Source organism: Crocodylus porosus, unplaced genomic scaffold (genome assembly GCF_001723895.1).
Source record: "Crocodylus porosus isolate Cpor-Errol unplaced genomic scaffold, CroPor_comp1, whole genome shotgun sequence".
NCBI lineage: Eukaryota > Metazoa > Chordata > Crocodylia > Crocodylidae > Crocodylus > Crocodylus porosus.
Genome location: NW_017728923.1, coordinates 3,265,105 through 3,288,711, shown reverse-complemented (window position 1 = coordinate 3,288,711; position 23,607 = coordinate 3,265,105). Strand labels below are relative to the sequence as shown.

The 23,607-nt window shown below is 48.0% G+C and overlaps 1 protein-coding gene across 2 annotated transcripts; it reads right to left on the bottom strand.

The window, feature by feature from the left end:
- Nucleotides 1–946: 946 nt before the first annotated feature.
- Nucleotides 947–23,310, bottom strand: CCNF (cyclin F). Of its 2 annotated transcripts, none has more exons than XM_019539954.1 (17): nucleotides 23,204–23,310; nucleotides 18,215–18,369; nucleotides 17,662–17,768; nucleotides 16,728–16,795; nucleotides 14,422–14,615; nucleotides 13,795–13,848; nucleotides 12,237–12,341; nucleotides 10,535–10,612; nucleotides 8,942–9,093; nucleotides 7,396–7,560; nucleotides 6,440–6,563; nucleotides 5,772–5,952; nucleotides 5,209–5,296; nucleotides 4,532–4,631; nucleotides 3,949–4,079; nucleotides 3,449–3,618; nucleotides 947–2,778 (listed from the first exon to the last, which is right to left on the bottom strand). In XM_019539954.1, exons 1-17 carry the CDS (start codon nucleotides 23,214–23,216, stop codon nucleotides 2,330–2,332), a joined length of 2,334 nt encoding a protein of 777 aa, XP_019395499.1. In that variant the 5' UTR covers nucleotides 23,217–23,310; the 3' UTR covers nucleotides 947–2,329. The 2 variants fall into 2 exon arrangements, with proteins under 2 accessions (XP_019395499.1, XP_019395500.1); XM_019539955.1 differs by having other exon boundaries at nucleotides 947–2,772.
- Nucleotides 23,311–23,607: the final 297 nt, after the last annotated feature.

Genomic DNA, 23,607 nt, shown 5'->3' with positions numbered 1-23,607 from the left:
TTTCAAACCTTGGAGGCTCAGACGAAATAACTTGACCCAAGTTACTTGGATGTGATGCAGTGACAGAGCTGGGAATAGAATCCAATTTTTTGTATGCACTAGCTAGTTTTGGTGTAAAGCACCAAGTGCATGTCACGCAATTCTTTGATCTGAGCAGTAAGATTTATTGTCCTGATGGTAAACTGTGTGATTTCAGCAGTATGGGGCCCTCTTCTGTGTTAGCCCTGAAGAGGAGTTAATAATCTTCTGTCTCCCTCTGCTTGCCAAAGACATTCTCCCATGGTTGGGCTCCAGCTGTCAGTTGGTAGAGGCAGGGAGTAACTGGGATGTTGCACCTTGTTTTCTCCCCAAGATTTACTCAGTGACGTTAGGGAAATGGTCAGGCTAGTTGCATGAGCTCTAGAACTGTTGGCTGACTAGCTCCGTGCTGTTGGGTTGGTTGTCTCCAGCTCAGTTCTTACCTTTTGCATAAAGACGAGTCCTACCTCCTCTGCTTTAACAGCTCTAAGCTACACCTGGTGCCGGCTATAACAGCCACTCACTTAAAAAAAAAAAAAAAAAAAAAAAAAAAAAAAAAATGGGCAGCTTACTTGAAGCTGGGATCCCCCTTCAGGGGCTGCTCAATCACTAGAAAGCCACTTTCACAGTATCTCCACTATACATCCTGGAGAAGCAGTACAACAATTAAATCTAGCTCTACTGAAAAGGATAATATCATCTTGATTACTACAGACAGTTACTAGTAGTATTAATACTAAGGATGCGACTCATTAGCTTACTCACAGCCTTATCTAGAGCTTAGTCTCAGCCACTCAGTTCTTGTGACAACTGGTTCAAGTGTTTCAGGGCATATAAGCATTAAATCTACCCCCAGCATAACCACCAATTAATATCAACTCATTAAATTAAGCATTGTGCTTGTGTAAAGAAAACAAGGAGTCTAATATTTAAAAAATTATTTTATCAAAAAGTCACTACATTGTAGATAACTGTCATTGTCTCTGCCACAGTAACTTCTAAAATAAAGGAGGGGGAACCTGAAGTGCAGTTCCAGTGTTAGTTCATATAGTGACATAGCTCCCAGAAATCTTGTACCTTGGTACCTTAACACTTGCACCCTGTTCAAAAGGCAACCCATTCTGTAACAAACCATCCATAGGATGAAGCAGTTTTATCCACAGCCTTGGGCTTGTTGCAACATGGTGATTTATAGGTTCTCCAGCCTGCATTAAGCATGAGATTTTGAGCTCAGCTATGGGAATTACATGCATTCTCCTTGACTGGCTGGAGTGCAGTGGGGAGACATCTAAGCCAGGGCTTTATCCAGAAGTGATAGTTACACTTACTGCAGTGCCATCTCTGTTCTAGTGTTCAAAATGATATGTACTCAACTTGGACATGTTGGAAACAGCCAGGAAGACAATATCCAATAGACAGGAAGTGAGGTTGACCTACTGGAGGAGAAGGCAGTTTAACCACAGAACAAAGCTAGTCTGCAGCAGTTCTAAAGGAAGGCACAAGGCAGTGAAGTGTTAAGGCACAGAAGGGAGGCTCTTCAACAGAGAGAACATATGGCAGCTAGAGAGAGTACTGGATTTGCCTTATCTACACCTCTAACGGGAGGTGAGAGAGACTACATCCAGGTGGGATTGGGTTCAATGCCTGATGGGTAGAAGGGAGGTTTAAAAGTTCAGGTCTGATACAGAGTAAACCTCTATTTACCTGTACCCTGAGGACTTGGTCCTCCATTTGCTTTCCTTGTATCCATAAAAATGATCAGTAGTGAACTGTGTGCACACATAATGGGGGACACCACTTGAGTGAGCAAGCAATTGGCAGAGTGAAACCACAGAAATGGCCTGAGCTTTTCAGCTGGAACTTGAGCATAGTGTTACATGTATCCCATAACAAAGGGACAAAATTTGCTTCCCTTTTGGAGTCAGCTACCCAAAGAGTGAAGTTATGGAGGACACAAGTATTCACCTACCAGCAGAGGCTAGAAGTAAAAGGTGACAAGACAGCAAAGGATGGTATAGAGGGGCTCTTTACTTAACATGTGCTCAAGACTAGAATGGAAAGAGGGGTTTTAATTTGCATAGGATCAAAGTAGAAGGGCCGTTTTAAAAAGCAGCTGCCTAGAAATGAGGTGGCCCAGGAATGGGCCACAGAAGCAGGAACTGGGCTTGAGGGCCCTGATGGGCATAGGCTAGCTGGGAGAGGAGGGGCTGGCTTATACAGGCATCAATAATTACTTACTACCTTCCCCTGCAAGAATACACAGAAATACTGTTTCCAGGAACCCTTTTAGGTAAAAGTAAACAGCATGAAATCAGAGGCTCAAGAAGCCCAAGTTCATCTTTTCTTCACTGTGTTCAACCACATTTCTCCGCTTGACTTGCCTTCTGTCACACTGGCCCTTGCAAGGTTTGGAGTGGACAGACTGTAAACATGATTTCAAGTAGTAAGACAGGTATGGCCCTTTGTTCATGGAACTGCCCAGGGACAGCACTGAGGTAGTTTTGAGAGATGCTCCAAAATTACTGTCTGCAGAAGAAGTAGGACTAGCGCTGTTGACAGAGGAATAGCCTGAACTGGCCTCTAGCATAGGTTCTCTTGGGGTCAGGGGTGAGAGCCACTGTTGGTCAGCCTCCCTCCCCAGAACATCCTGTCGGGACTGCACTGTGGGTAGGATATCTTCATCGCTGGAATCCTGACAGCAGTGCTTTGCAGGATCCATGTAGACCACAGTTACATCCAAGACTCCACTGGGAGCTGTTACTGACAAAAGATCAAAAGGAACAGGTTAGTTTCTAGTTGGATATACTGGAGTACAGCGTAGCCAAGAAAGACAGGGCCTCAGCACAGGCTGGAGAATCCTGAGTGCTTGAGTTTGAATCCTGGATGGATTAAGACAGAACTGAAAGCTCAGAATGTTCCCTTGTGCAAGAGGGACCCCACTGCTGGCGTGCAGGACAGGCTATATACAAAGCACTGAGTTATACAGCACTGACAGAAACACAGATACTGCAGTACTCACTAAGCTGCCACATGACTGGTGCCACAGAATTCTTAGCACTTTCCAGAATTCTAGCAGGGGATGGTCAGGAGCAGATCACAGCAGCAGTGAAGTCTATTAACAGACAGCCAGGAATACTGCCCTTGTTAGTTCTTCAAGTCCAACAGAACATGCTTAGAACAGGCTGCAGTTCATCTTCCTGAACTGCAGGCCAGTGAACAAAAACTTTTGAGACTTGTAACCAAATATTTTCCAGCAGCACAAAAGAATGAGGGAGTCCTGGAGATGCATAACATTTCAGTAATGCTAAGATTGTTGTGTAAAGGTACTCTCTCCAGAGTACAATAAAAAGGAGGCCTTTCAATGTTGTCCTTTGAAAGAGGACTTGCTTTTTCAGCAATCAAGGAAATAATAGGAAGATGCACAACTCACCATCTCCTTCTCTCTCGCCTTCACTTTCCTGATCTCCTTCATACCCAGAGCAGGAATCTAAGCTCCAGTCCAGAAAGTTGTCCAGAAGACTCTCCTCTTGGGTGGACAGTTCAGCTGTGGGTGTAGTTACAAAACTTCCCCGGTCTTCCTGAATGCTGTCTTCCCTTCTCCTGCAGCATGGAAGCCAGAAGGTAGTTAACCTGAGATCTTATGAATGAAAGGAAGGAAAAGACCAGGCCAATCTCTGCTCACTTAGCTATAAAAACTCCTCCAGAGAATGCTACAAAACTGACAACTTGCATTTGCTTGGATCTCTAAAGAATGGAAGGTCTGAATAGAAGAAAGGAGGAAACGCCACACTGATGTGTGTGCACAGTCTTAGGCAAGCCAGGTACCCCTTGGCTTACGCCCAGGAGAGATCTCCGTTCTGAATTATACTAGGTCCCATGGGTATGCACAAAAACAGGAGCGCACGCACATGGAATTATCAGCTTACCAACCTTTTAGTTCTCTTTCCAGAAGGAGAGCTAAGGAAAGTTTGAATTTCTACTGCACTCATGTGCAAGGGACTGGGCTCTGGGTCTTCCTGCTTCACTCCTAACAGCAGACAGAGCTGGCTATAACTCATCACCTAAAAAGCAAAAGAGCCTAGTGAGACAACTACAGCAGTGCACTCCAAGCATCAGGGCATTTGATTGCTCAATCTGGAACTGCTCCTTGGCATTTACAGCCCCACTGTGCAATGTATATTTCCGAGGGGAAGCAGCACTAACATCACACATTACTTGTGCACCTCTCCACTATTACTATTCCTTTAGTGCAGTGGTCCTCAATCTATTTGCTTGAGCGGGCCACACTTGCAGTTCTCAGTGTGTTATACGGACTGCACGCACACAACTTACTTCCGGTGTATCCATTTAACAGGATGTCACATGGCCTGCAGCAGTGTGCAGATTGGGTTGCATGCAGCCTGCAGGTTAAGAACCATTGCTTTAGTGAGTCCTGTATATACTGCCATGTAGATTTCTCTGCTGAGGACGTGAGTCATCACAGAATAGAGAAGAGAAAAGGCTACTAACACACCTTCTCCTTGCCAATTTCTTCATAACGCTCATCTTCAAATCGTTGTTTTACAGCAGTCAACGACACCTGCCTATAATCCTTTGGGACATCATCATGGAAACTAAGAAAAATCACAACACATGTCACTATATTGTACAGGACTAGTTAGTAGAATTCCTTTGTTTCATAGCTCTGGAGGATCTCTCTCAACAGCTCTGGTCCAACAGAAATAGCAACAGGTCAGCAGAGCAGGATGGACAGCTCAGCTTTGAGGCAGCTCCAGGACAAAACTCCTCCCTTTATCATATTTATAACAGGGGGTAGGATCTGCTTATGATACTTTCCATGATGGGCTCCCTTCACTGCTGACAAACGCATCCCAGCTTTATGAAACAAGGGAGTTTTGACAGGCTGGGGCTGCTAGCCATGAGAAGTACATCTCCTGTAACCAAGGGCACTACTATTTGCATGAATGAAGCAGTCATCATTTAGCTACATTGTCAATAACACCCTCAACCTTTCCCATAGTGCAAGGAGCAAAGGGTATCCTTGCCAGAGCCATCTCCCCAGTTCTAAGACAACAATTATCAATATTTTGTTCAGATTTATGCAGCAAGTCTGTAACACATGGATTCAAAATACTTCTACCCATCCGAGCACCACTGAAAACTACTCAGAAAAAGCTATGAAGGTTTTACCATTTTTGATAGAGGCTCAGCATGCAGGGTATAAGGTCTTCTAGGGAAAATCCAGTGCATTCAGACAGCTGGCTGGTCCATGGATGTGCTGGAGAAGAGATTATCAACACCAGTTCAGAAACATTTTGAATAAGCAGCTCTTAACATCAGGTGGTTTTACACAAGATCATTATTAGTAGTAGTAGCAGTGGTATTCAGATTGTGTGTCTGAGTTCAGATACAGCTGATGGGCTCCTAGTTCTGGCAGCCACAGCTCCCTTCAGAAGTCCCTTGCTGCATAACCCAGTGTACTTTTAACAGCAAAAATAAGTCCTCAATCTTTTCATAGCCCATGGCAATGCAAGCCTTGTGCCAACTTGAGTCCACCAATGCTAGTATGGGGAAGTGAGCTAAGCCCATCACATCATTCTAAAGAGTTTCACCTTTGAGATGATCAAGGCAGTCTGGCACAATGAATTAAGTATACACTTGGCTTTTGTGCCAAATGATGCCTATCAGAGAGGACAGGACAGGTTTCCCTGCAAGTCCATTTATTACATGATTAGCAGCAGACTGTTCCTTACCTTGCCTGTGCAATATCTTAGCTAGCAGTAATGCTGCAGCAGCCAGATGGGCAGGGGAATATGCACAAAGACTTGTGTTTAATAGTGAGAGTTCGCAGATAAAGCCATACAGGTGAAGAGTTCTTCTCTCCAGCGAGATTATGTTCAACAGCACTTCTTTGTAGTCCACAATAGTAGGAATCTAACATAAGGGTGAACACAGAGCTTGGCAAAACTTCAGAACAGTCAAGCATGAGACACAACGACATTCTGAATGGAAATGGTCCCAAGCAGCAGTCCCTTTTTATTTCATAACATGGCTCCTTACCAACCCAGGTTATTGAGATACTTTGCCCATGGTAAGCAGAACAATTAATCTTTAAACTTAGTCCCAAGTGGGCTAAAACTTAACCTCCTCAAGAATAGCAGTAAGCACCTGCAAGCACAGGGTTACCAAGGACATGAGTCCCGCAGCTGGCTCAGAGCTTCTTATTTGAATTCAGTACCCAGTCACCTGTATCTCAGAAGCTAACCATCCTGGTTCAGAGCATCAGAAGCAACAAAATCTAATTCAAAGAGAGATTGGGAAAAGGATCTACACTACCTCATCACTGAGCACAGCAACTACTCACTACTTAGCAAGTGAGAGTTGAAGAAAGGAACATGCCACTCATTTCCCAAAAACTCACCCTTATCTTGCCTTCTAGGGCAGAAATGATCTCCCCCATCATTCGAACCAGATCTTCATATTTGTATGTGTTGTCTGTTAGCCACACAGCTTCTCGTATTGTCAAGATCTCTTTGCTGATGAAGCTGCAGTATACACAAATAATTAGGGGAAGTCACACTTTGAGCTTTTCTTGCACATTGGATGCTCATGGGTATCCTAGGAAGGTACTTCCCCAATAGGAAAGAGGAAGGTAGTACAATTTAGAAAAGGCACCAATAAATGGTGTCTCAGGCCAAGAAGCAGAAAGGTAAAACATTAATGGGGCATTTACATCACCTTTAACATGGAGCTGCATCATTATCAGACAGCCAGCTAGAAAACCTTGACCATGAAGTTGTTTCACAGGTTAAGTGCTTCTTGAAAATTACTGACAGAGCACTGAGGGGTATTCCATATGCCTGAAATTCAGCCATGTTTGGGAACCTCTTTTTAAGCACTGGTGCTGAGGCCACAGTGGAATTAAAGTCACTGACAATGCACTGGTTCAGATTAAAAATACTTCCCTTCCACACACATTGCATGAATACAGATACAAACTTGTTCTTCTGGGCATCACATGGCCTGATCTGAATAACAATAAGTCTGAAGTGCTTCCTAGTAGGAATACCAATGCTACTAGTCTGTGTGTAAAACCTTAGTGCTTAATATAAAAGGAGCTACTGATGCTGCATCATAATGGGCTTTTCTTATTTAAATAACCATTCAGGGAGCAGCAGCATTTTGCATCTCATCTGCAAATATTAAGAAAGTTTATTTTAGAGAGCAGCACTCCAAGAGACAGCCTATGTAGAGATAAGGACCAGACTATTTCTCATTCTGTTCTTTATTAGCATAGTACAGAAAACTGAAAAGAGCTGCATAAGCAGGCCTATATCAGCACTTGGACACTTCCAAGTCAGCAGTTGGAACTCTCACCGTGTACAAATGACCATGCAGGCAATACCCAAGAGCTGCAGTCGGGCACGAGGTACAGGTCTCAGCTTTAAGTACCGATCCACACATCCCACTGTCATATGAAGGCAGAGACTTGAAAAATCCTTCATCGTGGCCACTTCTACCAGCCAGTCAATTAAGATGTACCTAAGGAAGGAGATAAGTCACATGATCTGTTGGGCAAGAAACCATCCAGACCTCGACCAGCTGACAACTGTAACACTAGAGCCTGCTCAAACACTTTACCCACTTTTTATGTAGGGGTGCACTGATAAAAGATTTTTGGGCTGATACCAATGGCCGATTATTGACCAGCCATATCAGCTGATACTGATTCAATTGCTGATATACAGCCCAGCAGCTTGAAAAGCAGTGTCCCACTGGTAAGTCTGTTGGGAGGGGGAAGGAATGTGCGAAGGGAAGGGGAGGATGTGTGTGTATGTGTGTGTGTGTGGGGGGGTGTAGATTGAGATCTCCGCAATGAGAGAAGGAGTGGGACGGGGCCAGGCGGCTCATCCAGGGGGTGGGGCTCCTGCCACTGCACGCATCCCTGGGGGAGGCATGGAGGGCACAAGCCTCCTGGATCTGTGCACAGGGCAAGGGCGGGCTGCCCACTGCAGGCAGGGGACCGGTGGCTATACCAGCCTTTTCCTGCCAGGGCAGCTCACCCTCACCCCACACAAAAATCAGGCAAGCACATGCCCCCCCATGCCTCTCCTGGGTGTGTGCGCAGCAGCATGAGCTGCCCTCCCGGATGAGGTACCTGCAGCTCTGTCCTGTACCCGCCCCACCCTGGCTGTTCAGCACCTGTCCCCATCCCTGTCCCAGTCCCAGCTCCACTTCCTCACCGTGGGGCCCTTGATTTGCACCCCCCATGCCCCTTCCCCACCCCCACCCTTCCCCTCCCCGCAGTGCTGCTCTCCAAGCTGCTGTGGCGCATTCCTAGCCACATGCATGCTGCAGCTGTGTTCATGCATGCAACATTTATTGGCGACATTATTGGCCACATCAACCAAAAAAAGGACGATTGCCAATAATGTCAATTTTCCTTTTATTGGTGCTGATACAGTATGGACCAATGTATCGGTGCACCTCTACTTTTATGTACTCAAAAATTACTAGCTTAACACTGTATATAGCAAAGACAGATTTTAGAAGGATTTCTATATTGTACCTACAGAACTAGAAAGGCATTTTATTATCTTTATAAAGGAGACCAACTCTGGGCTCATTGTCCTTGGTGGAAGGTTTTTAGATTGCCAGAATTTGTTATTCTGCATCTTTTAAAAAACACACACACACACTTTGTATCGCTTTACTCTGGTTCTACACCACACTGACATTTGCAAAATTACAAATGTTTTTGCATTGCAAGATATGTTGCAAAGCTACATTCAGTTAGCAAAGAGCTTAATGATCTGGCAAAATACACTTCATTCCAGGTACCTCTATACTGTAATAAGCTCTTCCAGTAATTTCAGCTGCTTTATTAGTTTGTTAGAGCCCTAGCTACTAAACCAGTCTTTACCTCATTGTCTCATTCATTCCCTTTTGCACAGTGAAGATAGTTTGCTTGCTGATGGGAAGGGAGGTTTGGAAGAGCTGAGACACCACCTCATTGGAGGCTTTTGCTTCTAATCCTAGCTGGTTTCCATTCCCACAAGCTTTGGCTAAAGCTTTCTGCAACACACATGACAGGAGAGGTAAGAAAAACAAAACAAAAACAAAACAAAAAGTTATTTATTTAGCACTTAGTGAGAAAAAACGCAAGTTGTTAATTAAAAGCATACTGGATAGCCCGAGTTAATAAATAGATTTCCCATTAATAAATACATGGAAACCTAGCATAAGAGACCCTGCAAAGGACTTTGACAACAACAGGTGGCTTGAAGAACTGGCCTACTTAAGTAGAAACAATGTATCCAGTACTTTGGAACAGGCTCTTGACACTGAAGGTAGGTCCTGTCCAGATTTCACTGTCAGAAGACATTTTACCTAGGGGTGCACTGATAAAAGATTTTCTCTTCACCAATACTGATAGATAGCCAGACAGCTTGGAGAGCAGCTTCTTGCCAGTAATTCGGGGTGGGGATGGGGGAAGGAGTTGTGGGAGTGCAGCTCAAGCCCCCCATGAGGAAAAAGGGAGGAGGAGTGGGGCAGGGGCAGGGGCTGCCCAGCCAGGACAGTGAATAGGATGCCAGGGCTAGGAGTTGAAGAGTTGTGGGGGAGGGCAGGGAAGGAAGGGTGGGGGCAATTCCCTACTGCTGCGTGCACCCTAGGGGAGGCATGGGGGGTGGGGCATGTGCCCCCACCCAGATTTGTGTGCAGGGCAAGGGCAAGCTGCCTGCTGCGGGCTCGGGGCCAGAGGCCTCTTTCTGGCATGGGGGCTGGGCCAGGGCTGAGCTTGGAGCAGATGGTGGTGGGCCAGGCTCAACTGTAAGGGACAAGCAGTAGCAGCACTGGGAAGGATGGCTATAGCTCCCTAGCCCCTATTGCTCAGGGCATGTAACTTTGCTGCCTTTCCCTGGGGAGCCCCATGTGGGGAACTCGCGGAGAATGCCCCGAGGAGGGGCAGCGCTAGGGAGGTTTGGGGGGCCACAACCACCCCAAAATTCCCATAGCTAGCCTTCCCAGCTAAGCCCAGCCTGCCCCCACGAGCCCGCAGCAGGCACCCCTCCCTCACTACATTCACAAATCCAGGGAGGTACATGCCCCACATGCCTCCCCGGGGGTGTGAATAGCAAGAGGGCTGCCTCCCTCCCCATGCTCCCTAGTCAAGCCACCCACAGCTCTGTCACACTCCTGGCCCCAGGGTCCCATTCACCACATTGGCTGGGAAATGCCTGCCACTATGCCACTTCCTCCCTCACCGTGGAGGCTTCTATCTGCCACCCTGACACTCCTTCCTCCCACAGATTTATTGGCAGGGTGCTACTCTTTAAGCTGCCCACCCACTTGCAGCTGTGTACATGCATGTGGCATTTATCAGTGACATTGGCCAAAAAAAGGTGATTGCCAATAATGTTAATTTTCATGTTATTGGTGCTGATCCAATATGCAACTGATATATTGGTGGACCTCTAGTTTTATCACAACATACATAATCCAAGAAGGGATTTACCTGTGCTTCCCAGCAACCCTTTGCTGCATAGTCCCTTAATTTCCTGAGACTCTGGAGGTATCTGCCAGGATCTGACATCTACAGAGAAGCACAAAAACAGCATTAAGAAAATTTTGCTCCTTTGTGAAGGGAGAGAACGACACTGTTTATATTACTAAGAGCCGAAGGAACCATCACTTGTCCTACATCTCCAGCCCTCTATGGACAAAGTCTGACAAAGCATCTAGCCTGTTTCTCTCATGGACAAATCTTGTTTTAAAGGCTCTGAATTAGGACTAAAAAAAGTTGAGAGTTCAGTGTCCATCAAGGGCAAAGACTTGAAGTGGCCTTGTCCCAGTCCCTTAGGCCCTAGGTTTATTTCCAAATGTCCTCATCTTTCACCATTCACCCATCTTGTTTAAAGTGTAAGCTCATGGCAGGGGTGGACAAAATACAGCCCAACAACTTGTGGCATCCCTTGGCCCTAACAGGTGGTGCTGTAGCACCCCCATCCCTTGCAAGTCCACAGCTCGCCCAGGGATGCCCATGTGACAGTGGCAGCCCCCACCTCCACCAGCTCGGCATGAGGCATGGAGTGATGTGGGGGCAGCGCTGGGAGCCCCACTGAGGATGCCATGTCTGGGGCCAGTCTCCAAGGAGACCGGCCAGAAGCCACATGTGAAGGGCACATGGCCAGGTAGGAAGACCTGCACCCAGCTCCAGCCCCAGCGCCCTCACTGGAGTTTCTGCTGCTGCCCCCATGCTGCTCCATTCTGCTACCCCTCATATGGAGCCAGCAGAGCTGGGGGCTGTCACCACCACACAGGCATCCACCACACAAGCTGCAGGCTGGCACAGGATGGGGTGCCCCAGTGCTTCCTGCCTCCCCTGACCCAGTCCTGGCCGCTGCTTCTAAGTGCATGGTGGGGTGTGGAGTTGCTGCCAGGTCCACCCTCCTCCCTCCCCTGCCTGTGGGCTGCATGCCACAGGCTGGGGGAATGGACGGGTAAGAGGAGGGAGGCTTAGTTCCTCCCATCCGGCAGGCTTGGTGGTCACACATGGCCATTCCGTGCCCCTGCCTGCTCTCCTTGAAGAGGAAGAAGTTCCACAAGGCTTGCAGCCCTCCTCTCCCCCTCATGGTTGCTGCAGCTCCCCAGTAAGGCCCCGCAGCAGCTTCAAGCTCTTCCCCAGCCCCATGCTGTCACCACCCCCAGATCCTGGCTCTGGCCACAGCTCTGGGGAGCCACACAGGCAAGCTGCACGAGTGGGTGGGGAGCTGCATCTGGGGCTGGGATTGTGGGGCGACAGTGCAGGGCTGGGGGCAGAGCTGAGATCCCCCTGCCTATAGAATCTGTGCCTGTCACAGGGGTGTGCAGGCAGCAGATCACAGTTCTGACCAAGCCCTGGCCCTGCATTGTCACCACTCCATGCCTCTGCCCTGTGATCCCAGTCCTGCCCAGTCTCGCTCCTGAACACCGCTACCTGGGGCCTCATCCCACATAGGGAGTTTTGGCAAGTTGTTACACACGGGGGGCAAGAAAGGTGCTGACCCAGCTCACCAAAACAGGCCATGTGACCCTCAGGCCCAAATAATTGCCCATCCCTGTCTTAAAGGAAGGAACTGTCTTACTCTGTATTTAGCACCTAACAGCCCCAGTCCTGGTTAGAGCATGTGGTACTCCTGCAATACAAATTAATATTATTTTAGGAAGCATTTACTCACAGCAGCCTTTCTGTTACTTTCCCAGAGGAGGTAGGAGCTGTTTAGACAACCCTGCTTTGAAGATTCTTCAAACATTTCAAGGGCTTCCTCTCTTTTTTCTTCATCCTAAGGACACAGGATAACATGTCATTTATTCTGCATACACAGCCAAGTGTGGCAGAATTTCCAAAGATTAAAAACTACAGCACAGAATCTGTTGACTGATTACTACAGATTTTCAGGGCTGTTTCCAGCGCTACTGCAGGCACTACCATTAGGAGACTCAGGCTGGGGGGTTGCTTTGCACCCTTCCTCTGGGAGTTCAAACAATTGAGAACTAAGTGGGCAGCATGCCCTTTGCTTTGGTACCAGTGATGACAGCTCTCAAAAGGAGCATCCACTGAGTGTGAGCACTATGGGTCTAGTACTTAAAACTAGGGGTGCACCGATAGAGATTTTGGGGGCTGATACTGATAGCTGATATTTAAGGAAGCTGATATGGAGCCGATAGAGCTGCCCATCAGCTGATAAGTCCCTTGTGGCTGGAAGGGGAGGGAAGAGAGAAGGGGTGGGGCGGCAGATCAGCACCCCTCCACATTGAGGGAAGGGGCAGGGGCAGGCACTGCCCAGCTGGGGCGAGGGCGGGGGGATGACACATGCAAGATAGAGTGCGGTTTGAGGGGGTGGGAAGGGGTAGTCCCCACCGCTACTTGAACCCCAGGAGGGCGGGGGACATGTGCCCCTGGACCTGTGCAGTGTGGGGCAGGCTGCAGCTGCGGGATGCAGCCAGAGATAGTGCTGTGCAGCTCTTCTCCCAGGGGCTAGGCTTGGAGCAGGCTCTGGAAGCAGGCTGCAGCCACCCCAAATTTCACTGCAGCTCTGCTCTCAGCCCTGTGCTGCTGCCCACCGCAACCCCAGCTTCTCCCAGCGCTTGGGTGGCAGCAGTGCAAGCAGTGGGGTGCAAGCAGCGGCAAGAGCCGCCCCTGCCACCATGAGCTGCGCATCCATCCCACAACTCCCTTGCCCAAGCTGGGCAGCGCCTGCCCCTGCCCCTACCCCTCCCTCACTGCAGGGGCATTGATCTTCCCCCCGCAATGCTCCTTCCCTCTCCCCTCCCCTTCCAACTTACCAGCTGGAGGTAGCTCTCCATGCTGCTGGCTCTGCTCCGTGCTCTGCTGTGGCTGCACATAGCACGGGCATTTATCAGCCAAATTATTGGCCCCATATCCGATATAGGGAATTTTCTTCATATTGGTACCGGTCTGTTATCAGACCAATGTATCGGTGCACTTCTACTTAAAACTACTTAATTTTTTTCCAACTGACAACATCTAGAGTTGACAGCATCCCTTAAACAGACGGTAAGAAAAGGTATTTAAATTCCTCAGCCTTAAAAAAAAAAACAAACCAAAAAACACCACCACACCTTGGAAGAAGTAAGTAACAATTGGACTGATCATGCATAAAGGTAACAACACAATACACCAAGCATTTTAAAGAGACATAGAAGAAGTCTGCATTATAAAACTGTACTTTCAGAATTACTAAGTCTTGTCAGCAGGAAACAAATATTACTTACCTCAAAGAGACTTAAAACCTTAGCTAAGCAATGAAGAATAGATCCTTTCTGAGCCTAAAGAGAGATAGGGTTTAAGTAGCCATGTATTATTAAAAAGAACAAAACAGAACAACTTTTTTCAGACTACTCCAGGCTAGAACTTGCATTTTGCTGTTGGTCTTTTGACAACTGATCATTCCTTCCCTCAATATTTTGTTACTTCAGGAGATGGAACTGAATCTGGCCAGAGGCATAACAAGAGAGCAATGTGCCAGGCCAGCTGGGTCACTCTGAGGCAGTGGCAACTTCCAGCTGCCACTGTGGTACTGGCAATACAACTGTGAGGGTGTGCAGCAACTGCTGTTCTTCCACCCCCTGCCCCACTCCTAAGGCCATGTCCAGTGCTGCTGCCCAGGTTGCCTTGCTTTAATCATGGTACTGAATCTGGCCAAGCCATCCTTTGGCATCCACCTGACAGTGCGCCTCCAACATGCTGCACGCAGTATAATTCTATCTACAACTCTGTTTAGGAGCCATTTAACAAGTGAAGGCATAAAAGCTACTTGGAGAAATTGAAGATCCTGGCAAAGAAGTGGCTGCCCGTGCTAAGCTGTTTGAAAACCACCAACAGAAAAAAGTACCACTTACTTTCTGAAACTGGCACTCTGCTTTAAGACTCTCATAGACCACAGCTTTGCAGCAGCTCCCACTCACAGACCACGGTGGGCGAATAAAAAGCCAGATAAATGGGGCTGCACACACATTCAGACGTTCTGCCAAACTGAAGAAATGAGATGCCTTTAACCCATTCACTTCTGCACGACCCTCATCAGAGATGGACACTGGAACAAGGGAAAGACCATAAAAATTTAAAAAGGAGTTTAAAAATCACCACAGGATAATTTTTAGAGACACGAACAGAATGTGGCAGGACAAAGACTGAAAGGTACCTCTACATTAAGACTGTGCAAAGCTTCTGTAGCCAATTCAATTTGGAGAAGATTCAGCCCAATTCGGGGCTTGAATCTTCAAATCCAAATCAAATTGGGAGACCAAATCAAATTGGGATACGAAGTAAAAGCTCTGAATCGATTTGAAGCATCCAAATCGATTTGGAATAGCTTCTGAAAAGATTTAGCCACTTTGGAGATTCAGCCATAGACTAAACAGGCAGGTGATGGCTGCTTCCAGCTGGTAAGTCTGTTGGGACTTGGGGGAGGGTGGATGAAGGGGTGTGGGGAAAGGAGGGATTGGGGCTGGGAAAAGTTGCCCAGCTGGTGTGGAGTGGTGCATTACTCAGGGAGTGGGATGTGGGTGCAGCAGCGCTGGGAGTAGGGGCTCTTCCCTGCTGCCACTTGCCCAGCTGGGGCAGGGAGGGTGGCTCGCAGGATGCAGGTGCAGTTTGCTCCAGGTGGAAGGGGGCAAGCACCAGCAGGGCATAGCCCCCACTTCCATCGCTGCTGTGCCTGTATCCTGCGTCTGCCGTGCCAGCTGGCAAGCAGCAGCAGGGCAGAGCCCCCTCTCCCAACACTGATGTAGGTGCAGCAGTGCTGGGAGCAGGGGCTCCACCCTTCTGCAGCCCAAAGTGAGCCACGCCTCTATTGTGCCCCACCCGCTGGCTTGGCAGGCAGCAACAGGGCAGAGCCGCCGCAGCTCCCCACACTGGGGCAAAGACAGGCACACCTGGAAGAGCTGTGGGAAAAGCCTCCATGGCTGCCCTGCCCAGCCCTATCCCCCGCCCAGCCCAATCACCCAGCACTTAAAAAAAGCCCCGCACTCACCAGTTCTGGCAGTGGCAATCAGGGGCCTCTGAAAGCTCATGGCAGAGCCACCCTGAACAGCGTGAAGCAGCTGGGAGAATTGCCACTACGGCAGCCAGTGAGTGTGGGGCTTTTTTTTCTTTTAAAGTGCTGGGACTAGGCTGGGGCCGGGCAAGGGATAGTGCCAGGCAGGGCAGCCATGGGGACTTTTCCTGTGGCTCCCCACCACCCTGGAGTAGAGGGGGAGGCAGGCACAGAACTTGTAGCCGCCTGACTGTGCCTGCCTTTCCCTGGCCGATCCGAATCACCAAATCTGTCCAAATCTTCTGAAGCTCATTCAGCCGAATCAATTCAGGACAGTGATCCAAATCTTCAAATTGAATCACTGTCCTCCGAATCAGCCAAATCCAAATCCAAATGGAATACTTCCCTATTCGTACAGGCTTATTCTACATGATTCAGGCTGGAACTTTTGACAGTCAAAAACCCCCAAAATTTAATAAATAAATAAATAAATAAAATCACTGGCAGCAACACAAAACCTTGTCATACAGTCAGCCGACAGCAATGCAGAATCCTAGCTTAGTGTGATATGATAAATACTGATACTTGAAAAATTAACACCAATTCCCTTTGGCACGTGAGCACAAATGCTAGCTGTCAGGCACCTCCCTTTAAAAAAAAAAAAAAATTCATTTTCTAACACTTCATCTGCATTTTAAAGCATGCTTTGTAGATACCCCAAACAACCAAGTTTGATCAGAGACTGACAAAATCCAGCCCTTCAGGAGCTGTTAATTGTGTGATCGTCGCTTCTACACCTCAGCTAAGAAGAAAGTCCATTAATTTTTTTCACAGGTTTTCTGTACATAGTGCTATTTCAGCCCCTCGTAGGTCAGTGATTTGTAAAATGCTTACATGCTTTTTCTGTTATATCATTCAATGGCATAATGGTAGATGGGACCAGGCCACATACTTGAGAGCAAGGGGAAAATAGTTTTAATTATCTTTACCAGTCTTGTAATTTGGATGTAAAAATCTTTATTGTTTCAATTTAGGGGTGTCCCTCTTCAGGTGACCCATAAAAAAAAAAAAAAAATAGAAAATCAAAACTTGTTGATCAGACTGCGAATGTCTGATTTCCATTTTAAAACACCCCCTCTGCCATTTCAAAGCATAAATGCTCATACTTACAGCCTTCGTTGTAGAGGTATGCTATTCCCAGCTTCACAGCAGCTTCAAAGTTACCCTTTTCAGCAGCCCTGAGGAAGAATATATAAAAAGACCTCAAATTTAAGCTGTGTCTCCAAATCAGATGTTTGAATCACTTGAGAATTCCAGGGAAGCAACAAACTTTGCTTTCTAGTTATATTTTAAAAAAATGGAAAAATTAAACACTTGCACTTCTGAAGTAGATAAGACATCTCCAGGAGCACTACAGAATAAATCATCATATCCTTCCTTTCCTGTCCCCACAAAAGCCAGAGACACTTTTTTCAGGTAAAGCATCCTCTAGAAGTCTCTCATCTTCATAAAGAACTAAATCTAAATACTAAAGAGCTCTCTCAGAGTGCCGACAATAATCAGAAGGAAGACAAGTAGCATATTACATTAGCATCCACCTCCATTCCTTCAAAAGGGACATTAAATCTTTTCAGAGATATCTTTACTCATTCAGACTTCAACCCCTTTGTTTGCAACTCTTACTGTTTTTTTAAAATGCTGCTACATATGTAAAAAGAGTTAAGTTGTACAACTTTTAAGGACTTTTAAAACCAATTATGCTTTCTTCTGGTCTGTCATTCTGGTTTGTACATTATACTGAAAAAAAAAGTAGAGAAGAAAAGCAGCTGTGATTAGTTTATCAGAGGATCTCAAAGCACTTTCTAGAAGTAAATTCTACTTATGCTACCAATACAACTGTAGCCCCTGCTTCAGCTAACATAACCGTCCCAACTTGTAGCACAGGCAAAGAAATCAACAGTACTCCTAATCACACGAAGCAGAGAGATTTTCAAAGGCCAAAAGGACAATTAGGTACCCAAACTTTCAGCAAAAGTCAGCAGGAGTTGGATACCTATTTACCTTCCCCTTATGCAGCAAACGTGCCTGGATTCCTGTCATTTACCTGTCAAACATTCTCAGATTGTTTGGAGAAGGCCATACTTCTTGAAAACTTGCACATGCCCAAACACTAGCGTGATTATCTACAAGGTATTTAAGATGTGAATGCACCTGGAGATAAAACAGAAGCAAATGATTACAAAATAGTTCTTGAGATCTACTATTACAATCCTGTTAGCCTAACATACCACTGGTAGATTTTTATACATCTATTCATTGCTTTATCTACAGTAAGTTAGACTAGACAAAGATGCAAGTTTGGAAGGCAAGATATTCTTAGCTGAACCAAACTGTTCAGTCAGGATCAGTTAGCAAAACAGGCCCCTACAAACACCCAAACTCTCCTGCTAATCTTGATCTTGAAGGACTTACCAATCAAATAGCATAGATCTCAAAAAAAACAAAAGGAATACATACAGGGTGGCAGTACAGCTGGTAGATTTGCTATGACATGAGAATCCAGCTGTCCCCCAGTCCTGGGTCCTAATGGCAGGACATCACAAGGACAATGGTAAGCCACATCATGTTACAGGGGTGAAATGGATTAACAGACTCACAGCTCGGATTGAGAGGATGTCCTCAGCAGGAAGACCTTTCAGAATGTGAAACAGGACATCTTCAGGGAGACTCAATAAGGTCAGGACTCGTGGCCGTTTTCTTATCCTTCGCTTGGAAGGAAAGGGAAAGCACCTGGAACATCTACAGTGGATTACTGGAAAAAACACAGATATGAAATTTAGTAAAGAGCAATGCCAAGTAGCAATTTCAAGACAAAGACAGCTGCAAAGATTACTCACCCACATATCAACATGTAAATTACTGGTATTACTGAGCCTCTTCTATAGCAACGCAAGTGATAGAGTTTCTTCAGTGAAAACGAATGTTAAAAATTCTAGTCCATGTTACGGACTCACTAATTCCACTATAACAGGTGACTTTCTACCACCTTACTTGGATCAATCGGAACACTCCCTCTACTGTGAGAAATTCCTTCACAAATTATTTCCACTCATATGATACATAACGTGTTAAGGTATCTGCAGTCACGTCAAAAGTTTGTAATAAGTTCCTAACCTAACTATCCCTTTTTTGCATTGGGTCATAGCTCTTGATCAAATCCCTTCCTTCATGTAGCCATACCTCATGCTTACCCTGCATCTGTTAGCTACAAGACAAAACTACCTAGCAGCAAGAATGAATTAAAAGCAGGGGGATCACTAGAGGCCTGGGACAACAACTTAATGACAATCCCAAACCCAGCACTATCTTCAGCCTCCATCTTGGGGAGTTTTTGAAGCAATCCACTAGAAAGGAAAAGGATCTGTTCCAATCTCAATGGTGCGCGAGTGGTGGCTTGGTGAGAGGGGTCATTTATCCCAGTGAAAAGCAATATTGACTGCCTTGCTTGTAGCTCAGATCTTTGCCAAGCAGCTGCAAAGTGCCCGTTTCACTATTGGTTACTGCTACTTTTCAGTGATCAAAGACTAGGCAGATTCTCTCTGAGCTACTAGGTAACAGGGCTGTGCGAAATTTCACCCAACATTTCGTTTCAAAGTTGTTTCGATGCGTTTCAAGCTTGAAACAGCAAAATCCAAATGAATCTAAAGCCTTCAAAACAGCTTTGAAACTAAACAAGAGAACTCAAAAGGTTTCGAAAAGTTTTGAAACATTTCAAGTTTCAAAGCCAGGCTTACGGGCTTCAGCACCAGTCCCAGCTGGCAGCATCTACCTCCTGTCATCTGGCAGGCAGATCGGGCAGGGCTCGCCCACACCCCCGGGAGTGCTGTGGGGGGCTGTGCTGGAGTCCTCTCGGGGGTGCAGGCCATTGATCTATCTGCCAGATGACAGACTGGCACTGGCCACAGCCTGCACCCAGCGTTGGGAAGATCAGTGCTGCACCTGGCTCCTGTCAGCTGGCAGACAGATCGGGGGTTACGTAACCCCAGGAGGACTCCAGCACAGCCCCCGCAACCCTCCCAGGGGTGCTGGGAGGCCCCCGATCTGCCTACCGGCTGACAGGAGCTGGGCGCTGCTGCCTGAGGCCAGCAGGGCTGGGGCAGATCGGCTCATGCGGGGACCCACTGCCCCAATTCCAGGGCAGGGGAGGGGTCCCTGCACAAGCTAATCTGCCCCAGGCCCCGCACTCACCTGGAGTTGGCTTCAGTATGGGGTCAGGGCTGATCAGCTTGTGTGGGGATCTGCTGCCCTGATCCTAAGGCAGGGGAGGGTCCCCTGCACCAGCTGATCTGCACCCGCCCCCACACTGAAGCCAGCTCCAAGCAGGTGCAGATCAGCTGGTGCAGGGGACCCTCCCCTGCCCTGGGATCAGTGTGGCAGGTCCCTGCACGAGCTGATCTGTCCTGGCCCTGCTGGCCCCAGGTGGCAGCACCTGGCTCCTGTCAGCTGGCAGGCAGATCGGGAGCCTGCTGGCACCCCTGAGAGGGATGTGGGGGCCATCCTGGAGTCCTCCCAGGGGGTATGTGCCCCCATCTGCCTGCCAGCTGACAGGAGCCAGCTGCTGCCACCTGGGGCCAGTGGTAGCACTGATCTTTTCAATGCTGGGTGCGGGCTGTGCCCAGTGCCAGTCTGTCATCTAGCAGGCAGATCGGGGGCCCACACTCCTTGGAGGACTCCGGCACAGCCCCTGCAGCCCTCCCAAGGGTGTGGGCAAGCCCTCGATCTGCCTGCCAGATGAGGAGCCAGGTGCTGCTGCTTGGAAGCAGCAGCAGCAGTGATCTTCCCAGTGCTGGTCTCAGGCAGCAGCATCCATCTTCTCTCATCTGGCAGGCAGATCAGGGGTCAAACCTTGGGAGGACTCCAGCACAGCCCTGGCAGCCCTCTCAGGGGTGCAGACGATCCCCCCCATCTGCCTGCCTACTGCTGCATTTCATGTTTCCCCATAACCTATGGGTGAAACAGCAAAACAGTGTTGATGAAACAAAACAGAACAGTGCTTTTGAAACAAAACACTGTTCCGTCGAATTGTTGAAATGGAAGTCGAATCGGAATGGTGCTGTTTTACATAGCCCTACTAGGTAGAGCTGTAAGCAGCAGCCCAAGGGAAGGAACTGCCTGTTGGCACCAGAGACAAACAGTTCAGCACTGGGTCAGCATCTAGAAAGGGGCCTTTTTTTCACCTGGCTGGAAGTGTTGAAACCACACACTTCAAAAATAGAGTTTAAATTCCGCAAAGGGGGGCATCAGCCTCCTCACCAAGCAGTTTTTCTTCTTGCCAACATCAAGTGTAGCTTTAAAGCTCAGCTTATGGAGCATTTATACACGGACCTTTGTCTGCTCCAACATGCCAGAAATCCAGTGGGTCCAAGAAGACTCAATTAATCAAGTCTGCGGAGCACAATCTGATGCACCCAGCATTACATCGTACACATTTGTATAAAGGGTGAAATGCACATCAGTGCTAAGAAAATGGCAGTGGGGGCACTTTTGAACTAAAACACCTTTGATGTATTTTAGTTCAAAAGTGCACTGCTGCCATTTTCTCAGTGCTGATGCGCTTTTCGTCATTTATACAAATGCATGCAATGCAGCACCAGATGCTTTTAAAAAGCACCTGACACTCTTGTTCCATGCATGTGTACAAATGCCTACAGATCTTATCCAATGAGATTCTGAATTTATTCAGAAAGTCTGATCAGTTGGGTTTTCCCCAGACTTTTCAGGAAGATTTAAGGAACAACCCCCTTGCAAGGATTTCATCATTTATTTGTAGGGCTACAGGGATTGATTTAGCCAAGGATGCAAACAGAATGAAGAAACCCATTACTGTATAGGGCACTGGCTACCAACTTCTCTGAAAAAATTCTCCACCCCCATTTTTCACACTTTCAAAGAGCTGAATGTTTGGGCAGGGGTTGGGGTTTTTTTATTTTGTACGACTAGGAGAGATTTTCTGTAGATTGCCTTCCTGATCTGCTCCGTTTTCCATTCTCACTGTCACATTGTAACAGACTGGCATACAGAGACCCCTACAACCAACTGCTTCTCTCTGGTTCCCATCATGGAAAACACTGGGTGGCATAACTTAGGAGGGGGCAGTAGCATAACTTAGGAGGGGGCAGAACCAAGACAGCTGGAGGGAAAAAAGTCTGATTGGCTGCTTTTGAGCTTCTAGCTCCCTAGGACCAGTGACACTGAAGCAGGTTCAGAAATGTCCCACTGATTGGGAAATACCCAGCTGGAGGAACTATATTGCCCACTACAAGTTATAGGTATTTCTGCAAAGTAAAGTGGCCGCATCCTATGCACCAGAATAGAACATCTTTTTATACCAAAAATGAATGCATCCCACTAATCTTTTGGGATCAATGGCCACTTTCTCAGTGGTAGCCCCTTGCTATGTCAGTTACCTTTGAATAAAGACTATATCAATATGATAATGGGCAATTCTGACTTTGCCACTATCCGGCAGGTGTTCCCCTTCTCTTCTAGAATGAGATCTACTGTAAAGTAAAAAGGCAATGCAATCTAGACTGAAGCGTCAATGACGCCTATAGTCAAATCTGAAGCTTGACTCATCAGCTCAGAGAACTGAAGCTGACAACACAGCTCCCCCCAGCCAAGAACATTTAAGAGGAAGACTACCAAAAATTGCCACATAGCTATAAACAAGCACCGTGTGCAGACTGTATCACCAATACATTCCAATATATTCCAAGCAAGTCCTGATTAAGTAGCCAAATGTACTATAAGTTCCTTCAGTTACTAAAGGCAATATGTTGTAGAAAGAGATCTAGCACTGCCTACATAGCCTGCAGCAAGAAACAAAATACATTAAATTCAGAAGTTTTTAAATATTCCTATCCCATTTATGCAGGAAGAACAATTAAAAACTAATAATTTGTTAAAGTAACCTGGCTTCAGCAAAATATCCTTAGAAAACAAACACAAAAATATAAGATGTAGGTGTAAATGATCGACCTGTATGTATAATATAGTTATTACATAATCATTAATTAGATGCTCTTCCACAGGTGACTAATAAGTCATTTACTTTGGAAGAGACTGTGTCTGCTCTACACCAGAGGAGCTGGAAACACTTTTGCAAGGCAGGGGCTGGCCGCGTCTCCCTTTGGAGGGAAGAGAGTTGACGGCGCAAGACAGGAGGTTGCTGCCCCCCACCAATGAACGGAAGAGGAGCAGCCCAGTGCGGGCATCGCGGCCCGGCAGCCGCTCCCCGACCGCAGGCTCTCACCACCGGTGCTGGCCGGTCATGGCGGCCTCAAAGCTCGGACTTCGCTTTGGCATTTTAGGGAAGAGCCAGGGCCAAGCCCGCTCCTACCCCGCATCGACCCGCTTCTGCCCTCCAGTCCCAGCGCTGCGCCCCCGGCGGAGGTGCCCCCTGGGGGACCGGGACCGGCCCCGGCACTCTGCGGATTTTTAAATCCACCCGCCCAAAGCAGCGCCGCTCGCAAGCTCCAGCAAACCAGGGCCGGGCCGGGACTCCCCGCAGCCGCCCCTGTCCGGACCGGAGGCAGCGTCTAGGGCAGAGGCGCCCGCCCAGGCCCCTCGCAGCGCCCCGCTCTCACCGTCCGCTCTCATGCCTGCCCCGCGCCGCGCGCCCCACGAGCCGAGCGGGCAGCAGCCGGTGCGGAGTGAGCGGGCGACCGGCGCCGAGGGCGGAGACCGGGAAGGGGCGGGGCCACACCGGGCCGCGCCCCCAGTCCCGGGCCGCGCCCCTCGAGCCCAGCTCGGGTCGGGCAGAGAGCTAGGCAAGCTCCGCCCAGGCCCGGGCCCGGTCCTTCCTCCGCCGCCGGAACCCCGCCCCCTCCGCTCGCAGCGCAGTCCAGGCCACGCCCACCCACCGCGCGCACTTTTTTTCAAACCCAGCAGCCGTCCTGATTGGCGGCGAGACTGGCGGGGCAGGCGGAGCGGCCTCGGCTCCGCCCCCTCCCCGCTGTCATTGGGCGCTCAGGATGCGAATTCGAATTGG